The sequence below is a fragment of the Scaptodrosophila lebanonensis genome, unplaced genomic scaffold (assembly GCF_003285725.1).
Source record: "Scaptodrosophila lebanonensis strain 11010-0011.00,11010-0021.00 unplaced genomic scaffold, SlebRS2 tig00000089-arrow-pilon, whole genome shotgun sequence".
Taxonomy (NCBI): Eukaryota; Metazoa; Arthropoda; class Insecta; order Diptera; family Drosophilidae; genus Scaptodrosophila; species Scaptodrosophila lebanonensis.
This window is the reverse complement of record NW_022060565.1, coordinates 4051984-4074066: the sequence shown is the minus strand read 5'-3', so window position 1 is coordinate 4074066 and position 22083 is coordinate 4051984. Positions and strand designations below refer to the sequence as shown.

Here is a 22083-nt window from a genome sequence, read left to right as displayed (position 1 = left end):
CATGGTTTTTGTTTTCAATTTAAACGCATTAATATATATGTATATATTTTTTAAATTTTGACTTTCTTAATTAAATACAATAAATACAAATGTATATCGAGGAGTTGGAAACACAAAACCTAAACATATTGTGCGCTAGGGTGTTGAGATTAGATATGAAACATAATTTAAACAACTCACTAACAATCAGAATGAGAAACGAATTACTATTATAAGTAAATATTGAAGTTGGATCAATGACGAAATACATGAGTGTTTATTGAGATATTCGTAAGTATTATTGCATAAATTGCTTTAACTAAATTTAGGACAAATAGATTTGTGCCTTATAAGAAAACTATAAACTTTGCTAAGAACTAAACACATAGAGAGAGAGAAAAAAAACTGAAGTTGTCTTCCGAAAATGTTGTATCGAAAAGTTCGTTTCACATTATAAGCAAAAACAAACAATAGCTTTGATGTATTTGTTGCTTCTTTTTTTTTTTTGTATATATAAATATATATATTATGATTTGTTTGGTAGAAGTATCGGGTAGTTGCGAATCGTTGTGTGGAAGAGCTGCATCTGCGGCGTCATCGGAATAGTGTTGCGAAATGCAATGAAAGTGTGTGCGGCGCGGAAGAATCTTTTGTATCAACTGTACCAACTTTATGCTGTGCGAGATTGTTCTTTGATCGCATCTGTGTTGCTCATTTTTTTTGGCACAGTGGGACGTTCTCTGAGGCAGCAGTTTTTGCTTTTAGTCATTATTGTTTGTTTTTCTCTAGTTTGGTCGGAAAATAGTCAATTGTATAGTAGTAACTGATAGATTTATAGACTGGCTTGATTTCGGTGCCTGTTGTAAAGCGCTGGCGGCAGTGGACTTTAATTTAGATTCGACGATTACTACAACATTCAAAGTTATGTGTTACAATTAAGATTTAGCGTAGATTAGAAGCACTTTACAACACCCACAAGGCACAACCAGCCCCGATAAAAACGGATAAAAGAAACAAGGGTAAAAAGAATTGCTAATTATGTTATTAGTAGTTAGTCACTTAATCAAATACATTGGAGGGCTTTAAACTTTGCCTGCGTTTGTGCGTCTGTAGTTAACTTGTTAGATTTTTAGATTTAGATTCTTAGATTTTCGAAACATACACATATTATAGTATGTATTGTTATTGTAAATACAAGTACGTACTTATGTACACACATATGTGTATATAGGTATGTGGTTAAATGCACGACGACAATGTAAATATAAATATAGCTACACACATTTATTTTGCACGATTTAAAGTTAGATGTGAATTTTGTTTGTTTTTGTTTTGTTTGTTTTTTTTTTTTTTTGTCATTCGAGAAAGGCCACAAAATGCGATTTGCTGTTGATTTCTGTCTGTCTGTCTGTCTGTGTTCTGGCGTTCCACAATTTTCGTGAAATTTTTTACACACACACAAATACATATAATATCGGAGTACATTTTGCTAAAGACTTTCGCTCGATGCCGCCTGCCTGACCGACTGATCGACCGACCGACCGACCGACACACACTCCATCCATCTATCCATCCAATGTGACTAAAGTTCGCGTTCCCCCTCTAGCCAACGTGCGCTCTATCTCCTTCTCTCCTCACTATCTCTTTCGCTCCTCCACTTTTCTCTGTCCCGGTTGCTTGCTGATTGCCCTACTAAGCCTATCGTTCTCGTCCACTCGTATCCATATCCAATTCCTTTGCGTTACGTTGTCATTGCCATTTGCTGAACGTCCCATTCCAAGATTCCAGATTTCACGCCTTGGCTCCAGGAATCTTAGCCAGCACCTTGGACAGATCGACGCCGGTCAGCGCATTGATTGATGGCGGCAACTGGGCCACCAGACGCGTCACATCGTTGGTAACATTGTCGTTGCCACCGATCAGCACAATCTCCTCGGTCTTGGCCAGCGGTGCGGCCACCTCGGCGGCAATCTGTCAATAGCGGAGAAACATTTCAATTATAATCTGGTACTCAGTCCAGCCAATCGGCATTTCCACACTCACCTTTGGCAGCGACTCGAGCACAATGTTCATAATAGCCGCGTCGCCGTACTGCTTGTAGACGTGCGCCTTCATGCGCATGCGCTCCGCCTCCGCCTTGCCCACCAGCTCGATGGCATGAGCCTCGGCGGCGCCAATCTTCCGGATGCGCTCAGCCTCGGCGCGTGCGCTCTCAATCGTCTGGCATCTGTGGTGAGAGAGAAGAGGACATTAGTCTTTGTGGCACAGTAGGAAGGATTTAACAGTTAATGGACATTCCTCCCTCTACATACATATAAAAGAAAAACTTTGTTCCACCAATCTTTTCTAAAACTGCTATATAATATGGTGATTTCAAAGAAGTTCCAGAACACAGTCAGGCCTAATTAAAAGCTCAAATAACTAAGGTTTGAATTGAGAGAAATAAAACTGTATTTTATGCTGGGACTGATATTCGCGCCGATCGGGGCTGTGCTACCTATAAGATATAGGGTTCCGATTTCATTTAAACTGGCGAATTTACATGGTTAAACATTAAGAAGAATAATATATTTATAAACAACAAAGTTATTCTACTAAGTGCAAATTTGTATACCGATCGGTCCTATGGCAGCTATATAAAATAATTATACTATTTGTGCATCATCTACGCATGGATAAGATAGCCCTAGGTATAGTACTAAGTTTTGTGTTCTTAGTTATTAAGATTCAAAAGTTATCGATGTTCATACAGACGGACGAACAATCGGATATGGTTATATCGCTAGATAGATAATATGCCTATTCCATACATGCAGACCTTTTTAACATACTATATCCTGTTCCCCATTTACCCTGTACTTGAATAAAGGGTATACAAGAAAGGGCGCCTCTTAGCTGAGAACTTAAATACTAATTATACGCTGTACCCGTAGGGTAAAAAGGGTATATTAGGTTTGTGGAAACCCATAAAATATAAAATATCTATATTCTGAATCAGCATGACGAGAGAAATCGATCTAGACATGTCCGCCATCCGTCCAGCCTGTCCGTCCATCTGTCCGTCTGGATGAACGCAAGAATCTCAGAAACTATAAATGCTAGAATAACCAAAGTTGGTATCCAGATTCTCCTAGGTCTGAGCAAGGACGAGTTTATTTTATTTTTTGGAATTTCCAGGTTTTCCTGGTTTATATCTGGAAGCAGACTCTTTATGCGAAAGCCAACAGGAAGCAAGCGTCACCATGAATGACTGAGTTTCGAAAACAACTCCACAATTACAGAGCTTGGTGCAAAGGCTACGCTAAAGCATAAATCATAGAGGTTTTACTTTTCCACAATTCGAAACTGACTAAGAAACTGTTAGTTACTGAAGACAGAGTCAAGTTACTATCACTACTGATGTCTACTAACTATTTATGGGCTGTACTAGAAAGCAAAAAATGTATTTATTTTTGAACATGATAAGAAGAGCTGATAAAAACATGTCCATCTGTCCGTCCGTTTGGCAGTATGAACGCAAACATCTCTGAAAATATAAGCTAGTTATAGGTCTATTGTGTAAAAAAGGCAAGTTCAAATACATTGGGATGAAAATGGGATGTGCTTAGCATTACGGTGGTCCTATGGATGTTGCATTGAAATATGTAGATTATAGGATTAATCAGATCAGTGTACGGCTAAATACTTACTGCTTGCCCTGTGCAATAGTCTGTACACGATGGGACTCTGCCTCGGCCGGCAGCTTGACGGTGCCGATGAGTTCGCGCTCCTTGCGCTGCACCTCCTGCGACTCGATTTCGATTTGTTTGCGTCGCTCGACGACCTCAATTTGGATTTCCTCGTTTCGTATCTTCTGGCGGATCTTGGCCGCCTGCAGTTCGTAGGCCAATTGAGACTCGGCCTTGGCGGTGTTGATCTCCTGATCGAAGTTGGCCTTCTGCAGCTTATACATGCGGGTGTTGTCCTCGATTTTGGTGTCCGTCGAGTATTTCACATCCATGGCACTCTTCTCGCACTCGGCCTCGCGGATACCGGCATCGCGGTTGGCTTCGGCCACTCCGGCATCGGCATCGCGCTTCACAACCGCAGTCTGTGCCTTGCCGAGCGAGGCCAAGTACTGGACATCGTCGTAGACATCCTTGATGGTGAACGAGAGTATCTCGATGCCCATGCGGCCGACGTCAGGAGCGGCCACCTCTCGTACCAGCGCCGCGAACTGGTCGCGGTCTTTGTAGACCTCTTCGACTGTAAGCGTTCCTGCAAACGACAGAAGCGGAGAGCGACGAATCGATTAGAAATCAATAAAAACAAGGTCAACTCGGTGGGGGGGGGGGGGGGGGGGGCGCGTGTCAAGTTCAACCGGTTGCTTACCGCGTAACTACCAGGCAGGTAACACCCACAATCATGGCCACCTTAAAGGCGCCCATCCACACGACAGACATGGCGCTGACTGACTGACTGACTGAGCAGCTGGTTGGCTTGCTAACCCCTTTGCCGTCGTCTAGTCTTAGTCGTCGCCTTAAGTGCCTAACTATCTGGCGACTGGGGCTCGACAAAAGTACTCAACACAATTACGCTTGACGTCACGGACTCCGCAGTGCGAAATGATAACGCGCCGATAAGGTTGACGTCACAATGGCGATAGGTACGGAGATAATGGAGACTTGCGAATATTTGGTAGCTCGCCAGTAACTACAAGCAGCCACGATTGTGTCAGTCTTCAAGCTCCAGTCAAGGTCGTAACCCCACCCTTCCGGGCCACAACACAATGCGACACGAACGGCCGTTCACACGCGAGTTGAGGCACTGATGTGCGAGGCAACTGACAAGCCACCACAATTCTAGACTTAGACTGCACCCGCCGAGACAAGTGCGACCTCAGTCCGGCACTTCGGGTTTTCAACTGACGACAGACAGACACTGGGACGGACGAACGGCGCTTAAACGCAGGGCTGGCAAGCAACTGAAATTGTTTTCGTTTAACATGTGCGAATCAATGAGAACCGCCTTGAGATATTTTTAATGCCCAGTTCGCGTCGGAAAGCTCACTAGTGTCATAAATCCGAAAGCTAAATCAACTATATACATACATATGTATATACCTCAACATATAGTGTACGTATGTATAAGTATAGTATGTAAGTATGAATAGGTAGCGCGATTCAACGCGAACATGGTTCAATGTGCCCGCAACGATGCTCAAGTCTAGTTTGATTAGACGGCAGTTACTTTAATTGGCGCCCAAGGTTGCCGGCTTCAAGCTCGACTAAATGCCTAAATATTTCTCCATGCATATACCCTATGCCCTAGTGAGAACAGTGAAGCATATGGAGCATGTTCTCCACGTCTCGCATTAATCCTAATGCATAATGTGATGCTATTAAAGGAGTCGGAAAAGTGAAACGAACTTTTTAGAGTCCATGCTAGAGAAGAGCTGAGCTTCTAAAGAATTGTAATACCCTGTAAGCGAAATGCAAAATGGCTTGAGCACAGTATGTAGAACATGAAACAAAAGTCATCGATTTGTCTCCCTGTAACTTCTTTCTGTTCCCACGAGTCTGTGGAAAATTTGAATAACCGTTCAAAGCAGCCCATTTCGAAGGCGATAATAGAGATCTGCATTAAAATACAAGTACTTCAAAATGTTGCTTCTTCTTTGACCAGCTCGGGTCAAAATGGATCAGATGTGTAGCTACAATGATATATGTATATATTTGAACACAAGCTTTATCTCTTTACAAACTGAAACATTATTTTACAAATGTATGTAAAGCTTCTTGAATCCTTCTTGCCATTCTTTGGCAAGCAGCAGGATCTGGTTGCTGGGTAAGAGCTTCAGCATATCTGTTACTGAGTCTATTAATTAAATTATCTGGCAATAAAGAGTGTCCCAGAGCCCTGGCTTGCATTAATCGTTATAAAAGTTGACATGGCACGTTATTGGTTTTAGAAAATAATAATAGTACTAGTAAGTAGGCTTTGTCTTCGCGCCCAGTCGCCTGTTTGTTAAATGTCAGATGTCGAGGAACAGTCGGTATTTTCATCAGCCGGGTTGTTTCAGTATTGTTTTCTTACTCGGCACAGAACACGGTTAGAAATACTTAACTCATTCCGGAAAACATTTTTCAAAATAAAAACTAAAATATCTTAGCTTTGCCTAACGAAGAAACCAAAAGTACACACATTCGCGGCGACCATAAGGGGCGCCAGCTTTAAGTTTATTGTTAGATCGATACCTATTATCTTCCCCAATTAAACGGGGCACTCAAGATGTCCTGGAACCGCGGAGCCGAGCGTGATTTCCTCACAGAGAACAAACAGAACGTGCGTTTCTATGAGAAGAACACTCGTGTTGCGGCCGCCTTGAACGCCTTGCGCGTTCCACGCTGGCGACCCGTAGTCCTACACTATCCGGAGAAGTTGCGTCCACACTGCGCAGCGGCGGCTCGAAAGGGTCGCGTGGCCCTGACAGACATCGAGACGGGCTTGGCTCGCTGCGGTCTAGCCTACCCGTATGGACTCCCACAGACTACCCGGAAGCTGCAAAAGATGAAGCAACAACCGTGTCAATGCCACCAGTGGCAGATGCAGCAAGAACAGCAGGACGAGGAGTTCCGCCGGACAGGGGGATGGTCTGAAAACGCAGCAGAGGCTCAAACAGATGATATTAAGGACACCAATTTTCTCAACAAGGCCCTCAAGAAGTGCCAGTCTAAAACAAAAGACAACATCGACACACGTTCCTTGCGCTCGCAAGCTTCACGAGCGTCAAGAGTCTCACGTGAGTCGCGCAGAGTCGCTGGCGGGGCCGAAGCCGGCAATGACCCAGCTCCTCCAGCTGAAGGCCAAGAGGCAGCTGCACCGCTCAGTGCACGCAGCTCGGCTTCTATTAACACTCTCAAGTCAACGGCAACATTGAAATCGAGCATCAGTCGCACCTCACGAGCAACAGTTAAGTCCCAGGCCACCATCAAGTCTGGCATGAGCAAGAAAACCATGCCAACCAAAGACCATGCTTCAGGAACATCCGTGCCCAAGGAGAAGCATCAAGTCCCAACAGAGGTGCAGACAGACACAAATGGCTACACAATGCTTAATGCAAAGGAACGCGAATCGGCCCTGAACGAGGCCCACATCAAGTACAACGACCTGATTCAAGAATACAATCGTCTGCCAGTATCGGCGGCCACTTTGCGCGTCCGCAACCGAAAGATAGCCATCGAGCGCGAACTGGACGATCTCGACTATACTATTCACATGTTCGATCAACCAAATGTATGTTTCACGCGCAACTGATGGGTCACGATTCATCCAGTCTTTCCGTCCTGATAGTGCTATCAGGACGTTCTATCGGTTCAAATGAATTGTTTTTCAAAATTTTCTTGTTCTCGAATGTTACACAAAGAATTATGATGGTTACAGCAAATAGCCCAACGTAAAATAATATTTTTAAAAATGAATGAAATACGACCACAACATAAAATAAAGTAGCAGCATCAAAATCAATAAAAAATATCAAAAAAAAGTCATTTCAATATATAGTAAATATATTTTAAAAGCAATAACTGTGGACTCTGCTCACTCGATGGATGCACTCCTTTAATTAAAGAGCATAATTATTCAAAAAGAGTGCAAAGAAATTAAGTATTCGAATAGCTGAAGGATTAAATGAATGAGTGTTTTTGAATTTAAAAGATGTCTAGATGCCTCCAATCAAAAGTGAATTTCAATTCGAATGAATTTCTTATTCAAGTGCACCCCTTTAATGCACACGAATGATAAGCTGGACCTAGTTGTAACTGTCCTGTTATCCCAAACCTCTTCTAAATTGTCTATCGAAATCAATATACATAATTGTATATCAAATGCGTAAGATTCCATTTAAAGTAATTTAAGGCGCTTCGAATTGATTATAATGTAATATGATCACATAATACGTGTATGTGAATAGTACAATATATCCAGACATTTCCTGAATACCTATTTCTTCTGTATAATCAGAATACGCTTTGATTAAGCAGTCGACCTGTTTTCATGACACAATATTTCCCCACTTGCGGGCCAAATTTTTCACTTTAAAACACTTTCAATACAATTCTACAAATAGGTAACTTAAGGTAACTTAAAACCAGGCACATGTTTTTTAAAATCATTTTTTATTTCCTGCTGCTTACGGATAGTCTTCCATTGAAAATATTTTCACTTATTGGAGTTTTCAGCTCAAATAATAGTATAAAGGCAAAAGTGTTGGGAATATTATTGACGAGCTTGTCAGAAGCTGAAAGAGTTTCAGATGATTATCCGACTTTTGAAAACACAAATGGTTGATGTAAGTATTTCGGGATGATATTTTTTAAATGATCAATGATTAAAATTTATTGACAACAAGTTTGAAGATGACGCTATCTAATCTATATCAACAATCAAGATTCAAGTATTCTGCTGCACTCTTCATACATACGCCTGTTGACTTTATAAAATAATCTGATGATGTAACACTTGATGGTTTATAAGAATTACAATTAATATTTCTTTTGTTAGAGAGTAAGCAATTTTGATTCAACAATGATGGGTTTTGTGAGAAAACAAATTAGATAGTTCGGACAGTGCCGGCGGAGCCAAGTATTTTGTATTACTTACCCAATATGGCGCGCAGATGACCTTCCAGTGTTTGGAGAATGGTCTGCTTGATCTCGTTGACGCTCTTGCCCAGAAACTGCTCACTGGCCGTTCCCAGAAGCTCGTCGGCCTGATGGTGAAAATAATAAACATTCATCATCTGTGTGTGCGTGTGTGTGTGTGGGTGTATGTGTGTGTGTGTGTGTGGGAGAGAGTGTGTATGGAGGTGTGTGCGTGCATGTGATCGGGTGGATGGATCATGTTAGTTGTTATTTGTATTCGGTAGTTATATTTGGTAGTTGTAGGCAGCAGTTGCAGTTATCAGAACGGCACAGAACGAATAGCGCAGCAGATTCAAACCAAAAGCCATAGCCAAACACATGAGTAGTTAGTTGGTAATTGATATTATTTTTACCGTTATAGCGATATTATTATTATTATTGATATTGTAATTGTTGTTGAATTAGTTAGCCACACACACATACACACACAGAGACAAACATCCGCACACACACACACATAAACACACACACACACAGATATGTATGAACACAAAGAGTTGTATTTGTTTAGGCGCAATCGAATTCAATTAAATGATGTTTGGCGATTTGTTAAATTTTGTCGATTCGTTTTTTACAATTTGTTCGGATTAGTTTGATGAGTTGAGTTGAGTTGAGTCGGTCGAGCGAGCGCAGGGTAAGTGGTTGTTGGTGGTGAAAAGAAAGTAGAAAAGAGTAGAACACAAATGTCAACAAATTTCGATGTAAACAATGCTTTCTTCGTACGATCTACTTTGATCGATACATTCATCGATAACTGACTATTTTGCGAAGCTGAAGTGAACGCTGCAGTTAAGCTGAGCGAACAGAGCTTTCGCTTGACGTTTTATGTGAACTATGTATATACTTTTGTGCCAAAACTTAATTACAGCAGTGCTGACAAAACAGATTACGACATGATTCGAAACGAAAATGTTTAACTGAGCAGAACAAGAACAAACAAGTTGGCGCATGCAACGAAATGTACAGTAAACGTCAACCGATAAAATAAATACAAGTATGTATGTATGTACTACTTACATACGAACTTAAATATGTGAGAAAATTAATGTTTTCATCGATAACCACAATAACTTAAAATCATGAGTGTAAAACGCGTATTCGTATGATTGGTTTTGTTCGGATGCCATCAACAAATCGAATTGGGGTGTATGAGTATTTATGTGTGTGAGTGTGTGTAGGTGTGTGTATGTGTGGGTGAACAGTTTACAAATAAATGATAAGCAAATAGGCATTTCTATGATTTACTTAAGGACTACATAAAGCAAGAGTTGTCAACCAATTATTTTGAAAAACGAACCACAAACACAAAATAGCAAAACATATTCGACTGTAGAATAAGGAAAGAAATTATATAAACGCAATAAACATACCTCGTCGTTATTATAATCTTTATTTTTGTACGAAGATGACTGCAAAAATGAATTGTAAAAAATTAAGTAAGAACATAATTCGAAACAGACATAATAGTTATTACACACGAGCCGTTCAAAAAGCCAGTGCATTTAAATTGATGGAAGTCCCATTTTCTTTCGTTCCAAATTTCTCGCAATTTTTTTTTTTTTGGAAAGGTGCCCTTGCACATTGTATTAAAAGCAAATGTTTACTCCAAAAACATGTCATTGATTTGTCAAAAAATAGAAATGGAATGGAGGATCACTGGTCTTACTATCTAATGTTTGTGTTTTATTATTGACATTATTGTGATACTTGTAGATTTAAATGGAATGGTTGCACGGAATATAGTTCGGTGAGTCCAGCCGATGTATTAAGAAGAGTGTGCAGATATGGTTTATGTTAAAATTCGTAAAGTATTAGTCACACTGATTCATGGACTGATTCATTAGGCCATTTGGTAACGCGCGATTTCCCTCTAAAAAAAAAAAGAGTGCTCTGTCAATTCCTAATAAGTCCATTCATATGTACTATTTCAGAATATGTCCGAAAAAAAAGCACCTAAGATGGCTGATTATCAGTTATCTGCTGATAGTTTTTCAGCAGAGCTTTTTTCAAAAAGTCTTTTCTGGAATGGCCTTCAGTTCCTGCTTCGATTCGACAGCAAATTCCATTCTCCATACAACATTTAGCCAAACTTGTTAGTTGAATAATTTTGGACATTGTAAAATTAAAAAAAATAACAGCTAGTGACAAATAAAAAATAAAACCAAAACTCCTATCAAAACCCCCCTTCGCTTTAAATAGAAGTTTCTGGGACATATAAGTACACACAATAGTTTATTATATATCGTATATTTTCCCGTCTAAATAGTATTAATATCATCGTCTCTCATCCATAAATTATTTAATTTTTTTGTGGCTGTTTCAACTCCACAATTGGGGAGTGATTCGGTTCATCTAAAAGATTTTCTTTTATGAAATGTTCACCAGCTGTTTGAATTGCTTTGTTTATCGTACGAGTGCAAAAAATAAGAATCGAATATAAACGTTTAAGAGTACGAAAGAATGGTAGTAGCATCTCTTAGTAACTCAAAGAGAGTTTCTCTAACGAATGCTTTGCATAACAGAAAAAGGGGTGATATTTTTGCATACAAATCACATTCAGGTGCGTGCTGTGCGAAAGCGTTCAGACAGGTTCTCCGGGTATACTATATACTAGTATGCGACCAATTATATATATATGTAAAGGGTATAGTGCTCAGTGTCTAATATCAAATCATAAAAGCAGGCCGGGCACATTACATTGAGTGGCATTTTGTTTTTTTTTTTTCTTTTTTTTTGGCAAAAAAGAACTTAACTTACTTTTGATTTGGTAGACCTAAGGCGCTTGCAAGGCTAAATAATTTTATAATCATGTTTGTTTTTTAAAAAAGTAATTAAATGAATTGGAAATTTTACAAATAAATTAAAAGGTCACAATCGTAAGAATAGAAAAAAGATAATACTTATATATGTATACAGTTGAAAGCAAATTTTAATCAATTTTCTATCGACTACCAACATTTTACGCTAAGTATGTATTTGCATGCTAAAATTTTGAAGGCTATAAAAGGTAGAGGTTATTATATATTTATGCATATGATTAATTGAATAATGTACTTGTTAGGGGGAGGATTCAAAACTGTGCATAATGGGACTTGAACGGAAAAACGTTGTTCTATGGAACTGGAAGTTAAATTACTTCTATATACGTATGTAAGGATAGGGCGAAATGAAAATCTGGCTGGTGGTTTAAAAGATTAGCGCGGAATAAAACAAGCCTTTAATTTCAAATGTTACTGAGGAAGGTGCACAAAAGTTGCTAAATAATATGTCAAATGAATTTACAGGGGCGGCAAACGGGCATAATAGTTTATATGTGTACTATATAGTATCTATAGTATCCACATACCTTCATGATCTTGCACTGAGCAACGCCAGTTACCGTTAGCGGTACACCTTGGGCCGTCTCCACATTCTCGCACATGGGGTTAAGGGTCATCACGTTCAAGGACAGTCTCTGGACATCTGTGACCAGCCACCAGGCCCATGCCCAGCCACCGACAATGGTTCGCTTCTTTGTGGAGCCGCAGCAACCACCTGCAATAGAGAGATAGGGAGAGAGAGAGAGAGAGAGAGAGAGAGTGAGTGAGTGTGGTGCGTACGAGCGACGTCATGTGCGCTTTGGCGGCCTAAAGAAGACCACACGCCACGCACTTTTGGCACAAAGTTCGTTTCAAACGGTAAGAGTGAAAGCATTTCGCTGCCGCCTCAACTGTAAATACGAGGGCTGGTTGATACTAAATCGGCCTCATTATGTTAAGCACTATCCACCAGCTAATTGCTGATATAATGCACCAGTGTGACCAGACAAAATAGTAACATAATATTAATAAATTAAAGAATCGTACCATCATAGGATTTGTGTTTTAAAACTTTAACTAAATCCAATGACAAGATCAAAAACTAACTTATGGGGACTGTCTTAAATATTGGACTAATAAATATGTATTGTTGATTACATTTTGAATTTGACATCCATAAATGAGTGGAAAATATTTTAGAAATGGGTTTGGATATTATAAAGCTGACTTCTAGATAGATGTTGCGCAGCTTTGAAGGAATGTTTAACTTGGATCCCTTATCATACCACTTTATCGAGAGTCAAAACCACAGAAGGGTCTATCAGATACAAAGCAACAGCGACAGTTTTTCACAACAATTTTTGGAAGTGAATTTTAAGAAAAAGAGCCGTATTTAAAAAATTTTAAGATCGCTTTTTAAATTGCTTCTCCATCCGCATTATTCTCCTGAATTTGTGTCTCCTATGGCTTGCTTGAAAGAAATTGCACTCAAATGAAGAGAGGCTGCGTCCGAAAAGGAAATAAGTTGGGAAATCAATTGATTTCCACTCTTACACCGATTACTTATCAGCCAGCCCCCGCATATGAATATGTTCATGCATATGGATGTAAGTGCTTTTGTATTTGTGTGTCGTTTGTGTACGTGCCGGCAAACACGTCAAAGGCGCAACACAAATCATAAAACTTAAAGAGTGTTGGCATGAGAAGCGCAGCTGGCAAACAGGAAACCAATGCCTCCAGCAATGGTAGCTTGCAGCCAATTGCAATCACAACCAAGTCAAAGGGCAGACTGGGCTTTTACTCAGGCACAGCTGAGCCCTAAGTTGCAGGTCGAGCCAGGGGCCGGAGGGGGCGGTGGGTTGTGTGCTGTCAGCTGACATTTACGCAGTGAGAGCGTAAGAAACTAAAGAACGAGTAAAAAAGCCTTCGCATTACGTTTTAGGTAGAGTTCGAACATGGTTACACATTTTCAATTCGCTCTCTGCATACGTCACAAGCTCATGTCACAAATTATAAAAAAAAAGGTTTCATTATGTAGGAATAAAAAAGTAGTTAATCACTATTTTGATTTATTTTGTACATTTCTTCTTTTGTGATTTCCTCTCATATAGCATAAGTTGTAGTTAGGTACATTTTTTAAGAGCACAATTAATTCGAATTCAGATCATAAAATATTTCAAATTCTTAAGATTGTGTTTCCTAAGGCGAAATAATAACGAAAGAAATATTGTGAAATAATTATGTCCACAAATAGAGAAATTCTTGCATATAATTGTCCACCTTCAAATGGTTTGAGATTTGAGAGTGAAGCTTTGATGAATTATTTGGTTCTGAATTAAATTGGAAAAACATTTAAAATTAAATATCCAACTAATTTGTGAATAGTGCTTAAAAGCACCGTTATATGTGTACATAGTTTTTCCAGGGAACCAAATTCTCTCGCATCTGTTATTTGGTAATGAGCGTGGGGCCGCACACATGGAGTAACCTGAACTATCTATGGTTATCCACAGCGCTTCCGCTCCTTCTGCTCCCGTCGTTACTCTCGCCTGTCTTTCTGCCAAGCGGCAACCATTTCTTACTGGTCTCTGGCTGCTGGCTACTCAGTTTGTTAACGAACGTCGCAGCGTGCGGCTGCACAGCACAGAAAGAAAGTTGTAAAAGAAATAAAAGAAGCAAAACGAAGCGCACAACAACAAGAAAAAGAGTTGCAGTAAGCAGCAGTTGGAAAGGCTCTGAAGCGAATGTACAAATAAAACGTGTAGCCTGGGAAGACAGCTTAAATCTTAGCTGTTAATTGTGTTCTAAGAGCGAAGTGAGTAATGAAATAAAATAAAAAATAAACAACAAAAACTAATAAGCTGAATTAAACGACAACAATTCAGAAAAAGTGTGCCAACGGTAGTGTCGAGTACACAGTAAAAAGAAATCAAAGCCAATAACAACAACAGCAACGGCAGAAATGTAAGCAGAACGCACAAAAATTCTTAACGACACGCATGCGCGACAGCGCCGTCGACGTCGACGTCGACGTCGACGCAGACGCTAGCAGCGGCCTTTTTGCCCAAACGCCTACGCTGTCGCAGAAGCTTTCTACGTTTACAGTTAACGGTGCTCGGCCGGTGCTCAGTCAACGAAAGTGATTCATAATACATTGTAGCTGTTGTTGTTGTTGTTGTTGCGGCTGTTATGCATTTCTCTTTAGCGCTTTTTGTAGACGCTGTTGTTGTTGTTGTTGTTGCTCAGAGTCATGTTTATTGAAGTGTTTAACATTCGAACGTATTTGTTAACAAACCAAGCCGCTTGTTAAAACCAACACTTTGGATCTGTGGGATGTTAAGTTTTGGGTTCGTGTACACGGGGGGGTGTGCTGGGTAGATTTTATTTAATGATAGAAGTGGCTAATCACGCTAGAAGAACACGCAACTGACTAACTAAGACTGCACCTTGAACTTGAAGCGCGAGCGCACATTCAACCCAAAACTGAAGACTCAATAATGAGGTAGTGTGGTGGTGTGGTGCTGCGGTGGTGGTGCGGCCGTGGCAACCAGTTTCAAATAGCAGTAACTCTGAACGCAACAACAAAAATAATAACAACAACAATAGCAAGTTTGTTGCAATTGCAGTTTGCAGCTTCCAGCGGAGATTATGCAAAAAGGCAAAGGCAGGAAATGTTTTGACAAACTCGACTCGCAACTGACTAAAAGAGCCGCTCACTCCAACTCGACTTGGTTTGGCTGGCCTGTGCTAGGCTAGGCTAGGCTAGGCTAGGCTAGGCTAGGCTAGGCTAGGCTAAACAATCATCAGCCAACAATCCACACTCAGGGCGTCGTGCCAGTCGGTTCCATCCAGCGGGCATTGGCAAAGGCTGGGAAACTGGTTAGCCAGTTTTCAACAAGCGTTTGCAATTGTTGCATGCAGCCCGCAGAGCATAGCAGTTAAGTGGCAGCTGGAGAAATGCGCCACCATTGTTGTTTGGGTGGTGGTGGCGAGGCGGTGGGTAACGGGGAGGGTTGTAAACAACAAGTCAAAGAGTCAGGCGGCCTCAGTTTGATAATCAAGAGAAGATTTCACTTTTCAGCAGCGGCCAATCGAGTAATGTGCATAAACACATACATACATATATACATACATATGTATGTATGTGGGCGATTCGATACTGACCCTTACCTAGCCACCAAACCCCCTCCGCTGGGGAGAGCCCCACCAAAACTCTAGTGTTGACCACGTGCAGTGCGCAGTAGCAACAAAAGAAATAAATTTCACAAAAACGCCAAAAACACAAAATAAAAGAAAATAAAATAAAATAAAAGAGAGAAAAGAAGAGGAAGCCGCGCTGGCGACAAGCGACCAAGTTACGAAATTGACAGAATTCGTGATTGAAATTTTAAGTGTGAAAAGTGTGTGAGTGTGCGTGAACGTTTATACTGAGCTCCAAATTCATGAGCCCGATTATTATCTCCAGCGATCCGACAATTTTAGACACTCGCTATGACGCTATTAATATGTTTTTATATATTGCATTAAACAAATTTGTTGTTGCGCTCCTTAAGGCCTTTGCTACATATTACTTACTTCTTTCTTTTTTTCATTCCTTAATCGTTTGCCTATTCTATATTATACTATAATAAAAGCACATTTTCAAAAATTCGATATTTCAAAATTAATTTTTCTTAATTTTTACTTGTTCCATATCGATAAAGCTTTAGAGTCTGCCCAAGAAATATTATTTCCAAATGAGTTTTTTTTCGTTGTTATTTTTAACCTAAAACTTACTTCAATAAAGCAAAATCGTGCGTCATCCTAATTCGAATTGTTACCTTCTATTTCCCACTAATTCATAGAGTATTGATTATGTGGTCCTGTTTTTCCGGTTTCAATTTCCCAATCAAGATCAATTTATTTAATTCCCATCTCTAGAGCTTAAAACTCTGCCAAGAAGGTAATTAATTTTGGTTTTCTCCTCAAAGTGAAGTAGGGTTATTTTATTTTTACTTCTTCAGCAACTTTGTTACATTTTAATTTATGTAGAAATATTCTGTTGAAATATTAATATATCAATTTTAATAACCTTTCAAACAATCTCAAATATTTACTAAAATGTGCCTGTCCATTGATGATCTCTGATCTTAATCAGTATCGCCCTACACAATTTGGTTTAGAATAATTCATGAATCCCAAACTTTCGTATAAACGAAATAAATATGTTCAAACTTTATATGGTACATCTGATTCGGTTAAAATTCGAAATGGCGTACACGACTTTTCATGTCACTCCACTAACCGAACGCCGCCAATATTTTCAATTGCAGACACGTTTTACGTTTCGATCAACGATCTGCGTGCAACCGGCGACAGATATTGTTATAACTGGAAGCGTTACGACCCACTTGATCGCATTGCCGCACGACGCCGACATCGATACAGACACAGAAACAAACGGAAACAGGGAGACCCCCATCCAGACACCATGAGCTCGGCCATTGTGGGCGCCGCTTCGGCTATTGGGGGTGCGGTAACGGCCGCGACTAGCAACAGCTGGTTCATACCCATGCTAATGGCCGCCGTGGCCTATTTTCAATATGAGGAGATCATGGATCCCGAGTCCAAATTAAGCGATCTGAGCAGTGACGAATTACTGGATCACTACGATTTTATTGTGATAGGAGCCGGGTCGGCGGGAGCCGTAGTGGCCAATCGACTAACAGAAGTGGAAAATTGGAACGTATTGCTACTGGAGGCGGGCGGTGATGAGACAGAACTGACGGATGTGCCCCTCATGGCGGGCTATTTACAGCTATCCAAGATTGACTGGCAATACAAGACGGAACCTTCGGGCACAGCCTGTTTAGGTAAGGATAAATCATTTAATTATGATATTATAATCTAACTATCGCTTCCACCGTAGCCATGCAGAGCGGGCGCTGCAATTGGCCACGTGGCAAAGTGCTCGGCGGCAGCTCTGTCCTGAACTACATGCTTTACCTGCGGGGATCAAAAATCGACTACGACAATTGGGAAGCCATGGGCAACCCGTCCTGGTCATATCGCGATGCACTCTACTACTTTAAGAAGTCGGAGGATAACACGAATCCATATCTGGCTAGCACTCCATACCATGCTACCGGGGGATATCTGACGGTGGGCGAAGCACCCTACCATACCCCGCTGGCGGCCAGCTTTGTAGAGGCCGGTGTCGAGATGGGCTACGACAACCGTGATTTAAACGGCGAAAAAATGACGGGCTTCATGATCGCTCAGGGCACCACACGGCGTGGTTCACGCTGCTCCACATCAAAGGCATTCCTGCGACCGGCACGTCTGCGACCCAATCTACACATCTCTATGAACTCGCACGTGACGCGTATTATGATAGATCCGGTGACCAAACTAGCCTTTGGCGTGGAGTTTGTCAAGGAGCAGAAAATGTATCATGTTCGGGCCACTAAGGAGGTGATTTTGTCGGGTGGCTCCGTCAACAGTCCTCAGCTGTTGATGCTGAGCGGCGTGGGACCACGTAAGGAGCTTGCCAAGCACCGTATACCGGTAATCAAAGAGCTAAGTGTGGGCGAGAACCTTCAAGACCACATTGGACTGGGTGGCTTAACGTTTCTGGTCAACCAACCGGTGTCCATTGTCGAAAACCGTTTCCACACCATGTCCACGGTACTTCAATATGCGGTTTTTGGCCAGGGTCCACTCACAATTCTTGGCGGCGTCGAAGGCTTGGCATACGTGAACACCAAATACGCCAATAGCTCTATGGACTGGCCGGACATCGAGTTCCACTTCGTGTCTGGTTCTACGAACTCGGATGGTGGTTCGCAACTGCGCAAGGCACATGGCCTAACCGATTCCTTCTATCGCTCTGTCTTCGAAAAGATAAACAACCGTGATGCGTGGAGCATCATTCCTATGCTGCTCCGACCCCGCAGTGTAGGCAGTATTAAGCTGCGTAGCGGCAACCCTTTCGACTACCCGTACATCTTCCCCAACTATCTGGCCGACGAATTCGACATGAAGACCCTAATTGAGGGTGTGAAAATCGCAGTGGCCCTCTCACGCACCAAGGCCATGCAGCGTTTCGGCTCACGCCTATCTACCATTCGCTGGCCAGGATGCGAGAAGGTGCCCCTCTTCACTGACGCCTACTGGGAGTGCATGGTAAGACACTACACATCCACAATTTATCACCCAGTTGGCACCTGCAAAATGGGACCATACTGGGACAAGGATGCGGTCGTGGATGCTAAGCTGCGGGTCTATGGCATTCGCGGTTTACGCGTCATCGATGCCAGCATCATGCCGAAGCTAGTCTCGGCCAATACGAACGCGCCGGTCATCATGATCGCGGAGAAGGGTAGCGACATGATAAAGGAGTTTTGGATTAAAAATACACTTGTCTGATCTTAAGCCCCCATCTGAGGGGAATATACATATACATATGTATCTTCTGTATTTTGTGTGCGTGTCATATTAGAGTTTGTATGCGATTGTGACTGAATAATTGAGTGAATATCTGCCTGCTTGTTTGTTTGTTTGTTTGTTTGTCTTTAGACTGCCCAGAGCTATGTAAATGTTTTTAATGTTAAGTACTTTAACAACTTTTTTTTGACATACTTTTACGGAAATTTATTTATTACTCTAATTTATAAACAATGCAAAATATAATTTTAGTCTTTCATTTGTATACCCTACACATATAGGGTTGACTGGCTGGCTTAATTGAAATTCTTGGCGCCAAATGTATGTAACAGGCAGAAGGAGGTCTATGAGAGCACATAGAGGCATGGTTGTCCGTCCGTTCACCGATAACTTTTCGTCCATAACAGCTAGTTATATATACATACATACATACGCAGAGAAAGCTTATTACAAACCATTTGCTATCTTTATCTTTTAATTATTCTATGTAGCTATGTAGCTTAAGAAGCGATCAGCGAAAAGTAGATTTTTTTCTATACTAAGTTATTTATTTATAATTTAATGGTACCTCCCCATAATCATAATTGGTTGCCTATATCATATATCTGCCATATGAACGATCACTTTTTGTACCAAACACATTTTTGTTTATTAAGACATCTAAATAGTTTCCCTTAATGCTCAGTAGTGAAGAACTGTAGCGGAGAGAGGGTGTACAAGAGTCGGCTTTACGCGATCTTAGCGTTCTACTCGTTTTTAAAATTGTATTTCGGTATTTGTCCAAACAGCTGTTAAATGTTAACAGCAGTGATATTGTTAACAGTGCTGCCACTGCACGTTAACAGATTGTGTCGCTGCTAAAAGCTCACAGCTGCTCCGACAACATGATAGAAAGCTCTCGACACCCATTGGGGCGGCCTTGTGCGTGCGGGCGGACTGGGAGAGCGGCACGAGTTCATTCACTTGCACAGCGGCGAGAGGGCACAGAGATTATTGCAATTCCAACTACGGCAAATATTTAAGCGTACATACATACATATATAACAAGCCCAAAACGTCCAATAATAATATGAAGAGGCAGAATAGCCTGCAATATAAATTCACTTTTATCACAATTTCGGGTGATATTTTGACAATGTTTTTATTAATGAGGCCGAACACGGCCTCAACGGCGAGCAGCAGCCAAAAACGCAATTGTGGTTTCGCAGTTGGCTCATTTCCAGAGCAGCGATAGCAACGTGATGTACAGTGAGAAGTTGACAAAGCGTGGACACAAACCATCACTGGGTAAATTAGTCGTGCTGCGAACCAAACTCAACATTTTTTATTGCCTCTTTTCATTATTACTTACAGCGCTGCCTCTGTTGTGGCTGTTGATAGGGCTGTTGCTGCCCGCAGCCGACGTCGCAGCTGAAGAATTCTGCAGCGCGACCAGTGCTGGCGTGGGGGACTCGCTCATCGATAATGTGGCGGCAGCGCTGCAAGCAGCCAAGTGCGCGCTTACCGACAGCGGTGCCTGGCCCGCTGACCACGCCGACGCCGCCAATAGTGTCGAGCAGCTGCAGGACCTGACCTACGACTATATTGTGGCGGGCGGCGGTTCGGCGGGCTCCATAGTCGCCAGCCGCCTCAGTGAGCAGCCCAATGTGACGGTGCTGCTGCTGGAGGCGGGCCAGGTGCCGCCGCTCGAGTCGGAGATGTTCAACTTGAGTCCCACGCTACACCATGACAGCCGCTTTATGTGGTTGCATGAGGGCGAGCAGAATCCGCAGTGCTGCCAGGCAATGGAGGAGGGTCGTGGCTGCTCTTGGCCGCATGGTCGCATGCTGGGCGGTACAGGCGCCATCAATGGCAACTTCTTCTTGCCTGGTAGTGCCGCGGACTTTCAACATTGGCGCCAGCAGCTGGGCCTTGTAGGCTGGGGCTGGCCAGAGGTACACTTGCTTTACCGGCGCTTGCTGACGGATAAGCTCCGCTTGAGCTACTTTCGTCCGCAGCCGCTGGAGCAACAGCTTACGGAACTGATGTACGCGGCTACGGCCGAGCTGGGCGTGCCGCGTGTGCGCCAGCCCTTAACCAGCGGCACCAGCTTTGGCTACACGCATGCCGTCCCGGTGACCGTTGAGCAGGGACGTCGTGCCAGCAGCGGACGCAAGTATCTGGCAGGAGTCGGTGTACGGGAGCGCGCCAATCTGCACGTGATGCGCGGCGCCATTGCTGAGCAGGTGCTCCTCGCCAATCCGACGACTGGTTTGCGAGCCCGTGGCGTTCGTTACCGCCTGCCTCAACGCGGCAATGCCACGCTACGCGCCCATGCGCGCCTGGAAGTGGTGGTCAGCACCGGCGCCATCAACTCACCCAAGTTGCTACTGCAATCGGGCATTGGACCGCGTCAGCATCTACAGCACGTGGGCGTGCCGGTGCAGATGGAACTGCCTGTGGGTGAGAATCTGCATGATCATGGCATGCTGCCACTGCTGCTCCAGTTTGGTGGACGCTGTGCGGTCAACAGCTCCGCCTTCCATGTTCGGAGCGCCTACGATCCTGCTTCCGTGGCCGAGTATCTGCTGCAGCAGCAGAGCGGACCACTGTCCGATGGCTTTTCTCTGATGGGCTTCCTTAACTCGAGCCAGCCACAGGATACGGGCAAGTCGGGCACACGGCCAGATCTGCATCTGGTGGCCCACACGCTGCTGCCACGTGGCTCCGCTGGCTCCTTTGGGTATCTCGGCTTTCGACAGGAAGTGGTGGCAGCCTTGCAGGCAGCGCTGCAGTCTTCGGATATGTTGCAAGTAATGGGCTCGCTGCTCCTGCCGCGCTCTCGCGGCCAAGTGCGGCTGCGCACAGCCGATCCCGCCGCTCCACCGCTTATTCTCAACAACTTTGGCGCCCATGCCGAGGATCAGGCAGTCCTCTTGCGCTTTGTGCGCTACATGCAGCGCATGACTAGAACGCGCCCGTTTCGCCGCTGCGGTCTCCAGCTGTGGCGACCACCTCTGCCCGCCTGCGATCCGCTCACCGTCGATTCTGATGACTACTGGCTGTGCTATATACGCCATTTCTTTGTTAGCGCCTGGCATCCGGTGGGCACCTGTCGCATGGGCGCCCCTGGCGAGGCAGCAGGCGTGGTCGATGCCCGTCTGCGTGTCCGTGGCATCAATGGACTGCGCGTGGTGGACGCCAGCGTCATGCCCGAAATC

At 42.9% G+C, this 22083-nt stretch overlaps 3 protein-coding genes across 4 annotated transcripts in view; 2 read left to right on the top strand and 1 right to left on the bottom strand.

The window, feature by feature from the left end:
* Positions 1-1242: 1242 nt before the first annotated feature.
* LOC115626698 (flotillin-2) overlaps positions 1243-22083 on the bottom strand; it is a 131762-nt gene continuing 110921 nt past the window's right edge. The window contains exons 3-8 of one of the 2 annotated variants that reach the window (XM_030522126.1): positions 12007-12194; positions 10031-10069; positions 8620-8728; positions 3669-4236; positions 2023-2206; positions 1243-1950 (exon numbers count right to left, since the gene is read on the bottom strand). In XM_030522126.1, the coding sequence (XP_030377986.1) occupies positions 1771-1950; positions 2023-2206; positions 3669-4236; positions 8620-8728; positions 10031-10069; positions 12007-12194 (1268 nt within the window). In that variant the 3' untranslated portion in view covers positions 1243-1770. Of the gene's footprint in view, positions 1951-2022; positions 2207-3668; positions 4237-4350; positions 4770-8619; positions 8729-10030; positions 10070-12006; positions 12195-22083 lie in introns of those variants that run through there. The other variant, XM_030522127.1, reaches the window with a different exon arrangement.
* LOC115626699 lies at positions 6042-7356 on the top strand. The gene has a single exon (XM_030522128.1). It carries the CDS (start codon positions 6250-6252, stop codon positions 7273-7275), a length of 1026 nt encoding a protein of 341 aa, XP_030377988.1. The 5' UTR covers positions 6042-6249; the 3' UTR covers positions 7276-7356.
* Positions 14146-19016, top strand: LOC115626694 (glucose dehydrogenase [FAD, quinone]-like). Its single transcript, XM_030522121.1, has 3 exons — positions 14146-14273; positions 16771-17310; positions 17367-19016. Exons 2-3 carry the CDS (start codon positions 16929-16931, stop codon positions 18863-18865), a joined length of 1881 nt encoding a protein of 626 aa, XP_030377981.1. The 5' UTR covers positions 14146-14273; positions 16771-16928; the 3' UTR covers positions 18866-19016.

What these genes read in the sequence shown, in the direction of transcription:
- LOC115626694 (XM_030522121.1), top strand. Translation starts at nt 16,929, where the DNA reads ATGAGCTCGGCCATTGTGGGCGCCGCTTCGGCTATTGGGGGTGCGGTA. An exon ending in TTCGGGCACAGCCTGTTTAG is followed by an intron (nt 17,311 to 17,366) that starts GTAAGGATAAAT and finishes CTTCCACCGTAG; the next exon opens with CCATGCAGAGCGGGCGCTGC.
- LOC115626699 (XM_030522128.1), top strand. Translation starts at nt 6,250, where the DNA reads ATGTCCTGGAACCGCGGAGCCGAGCGTGATTTCCTCACAGAGAACAAA.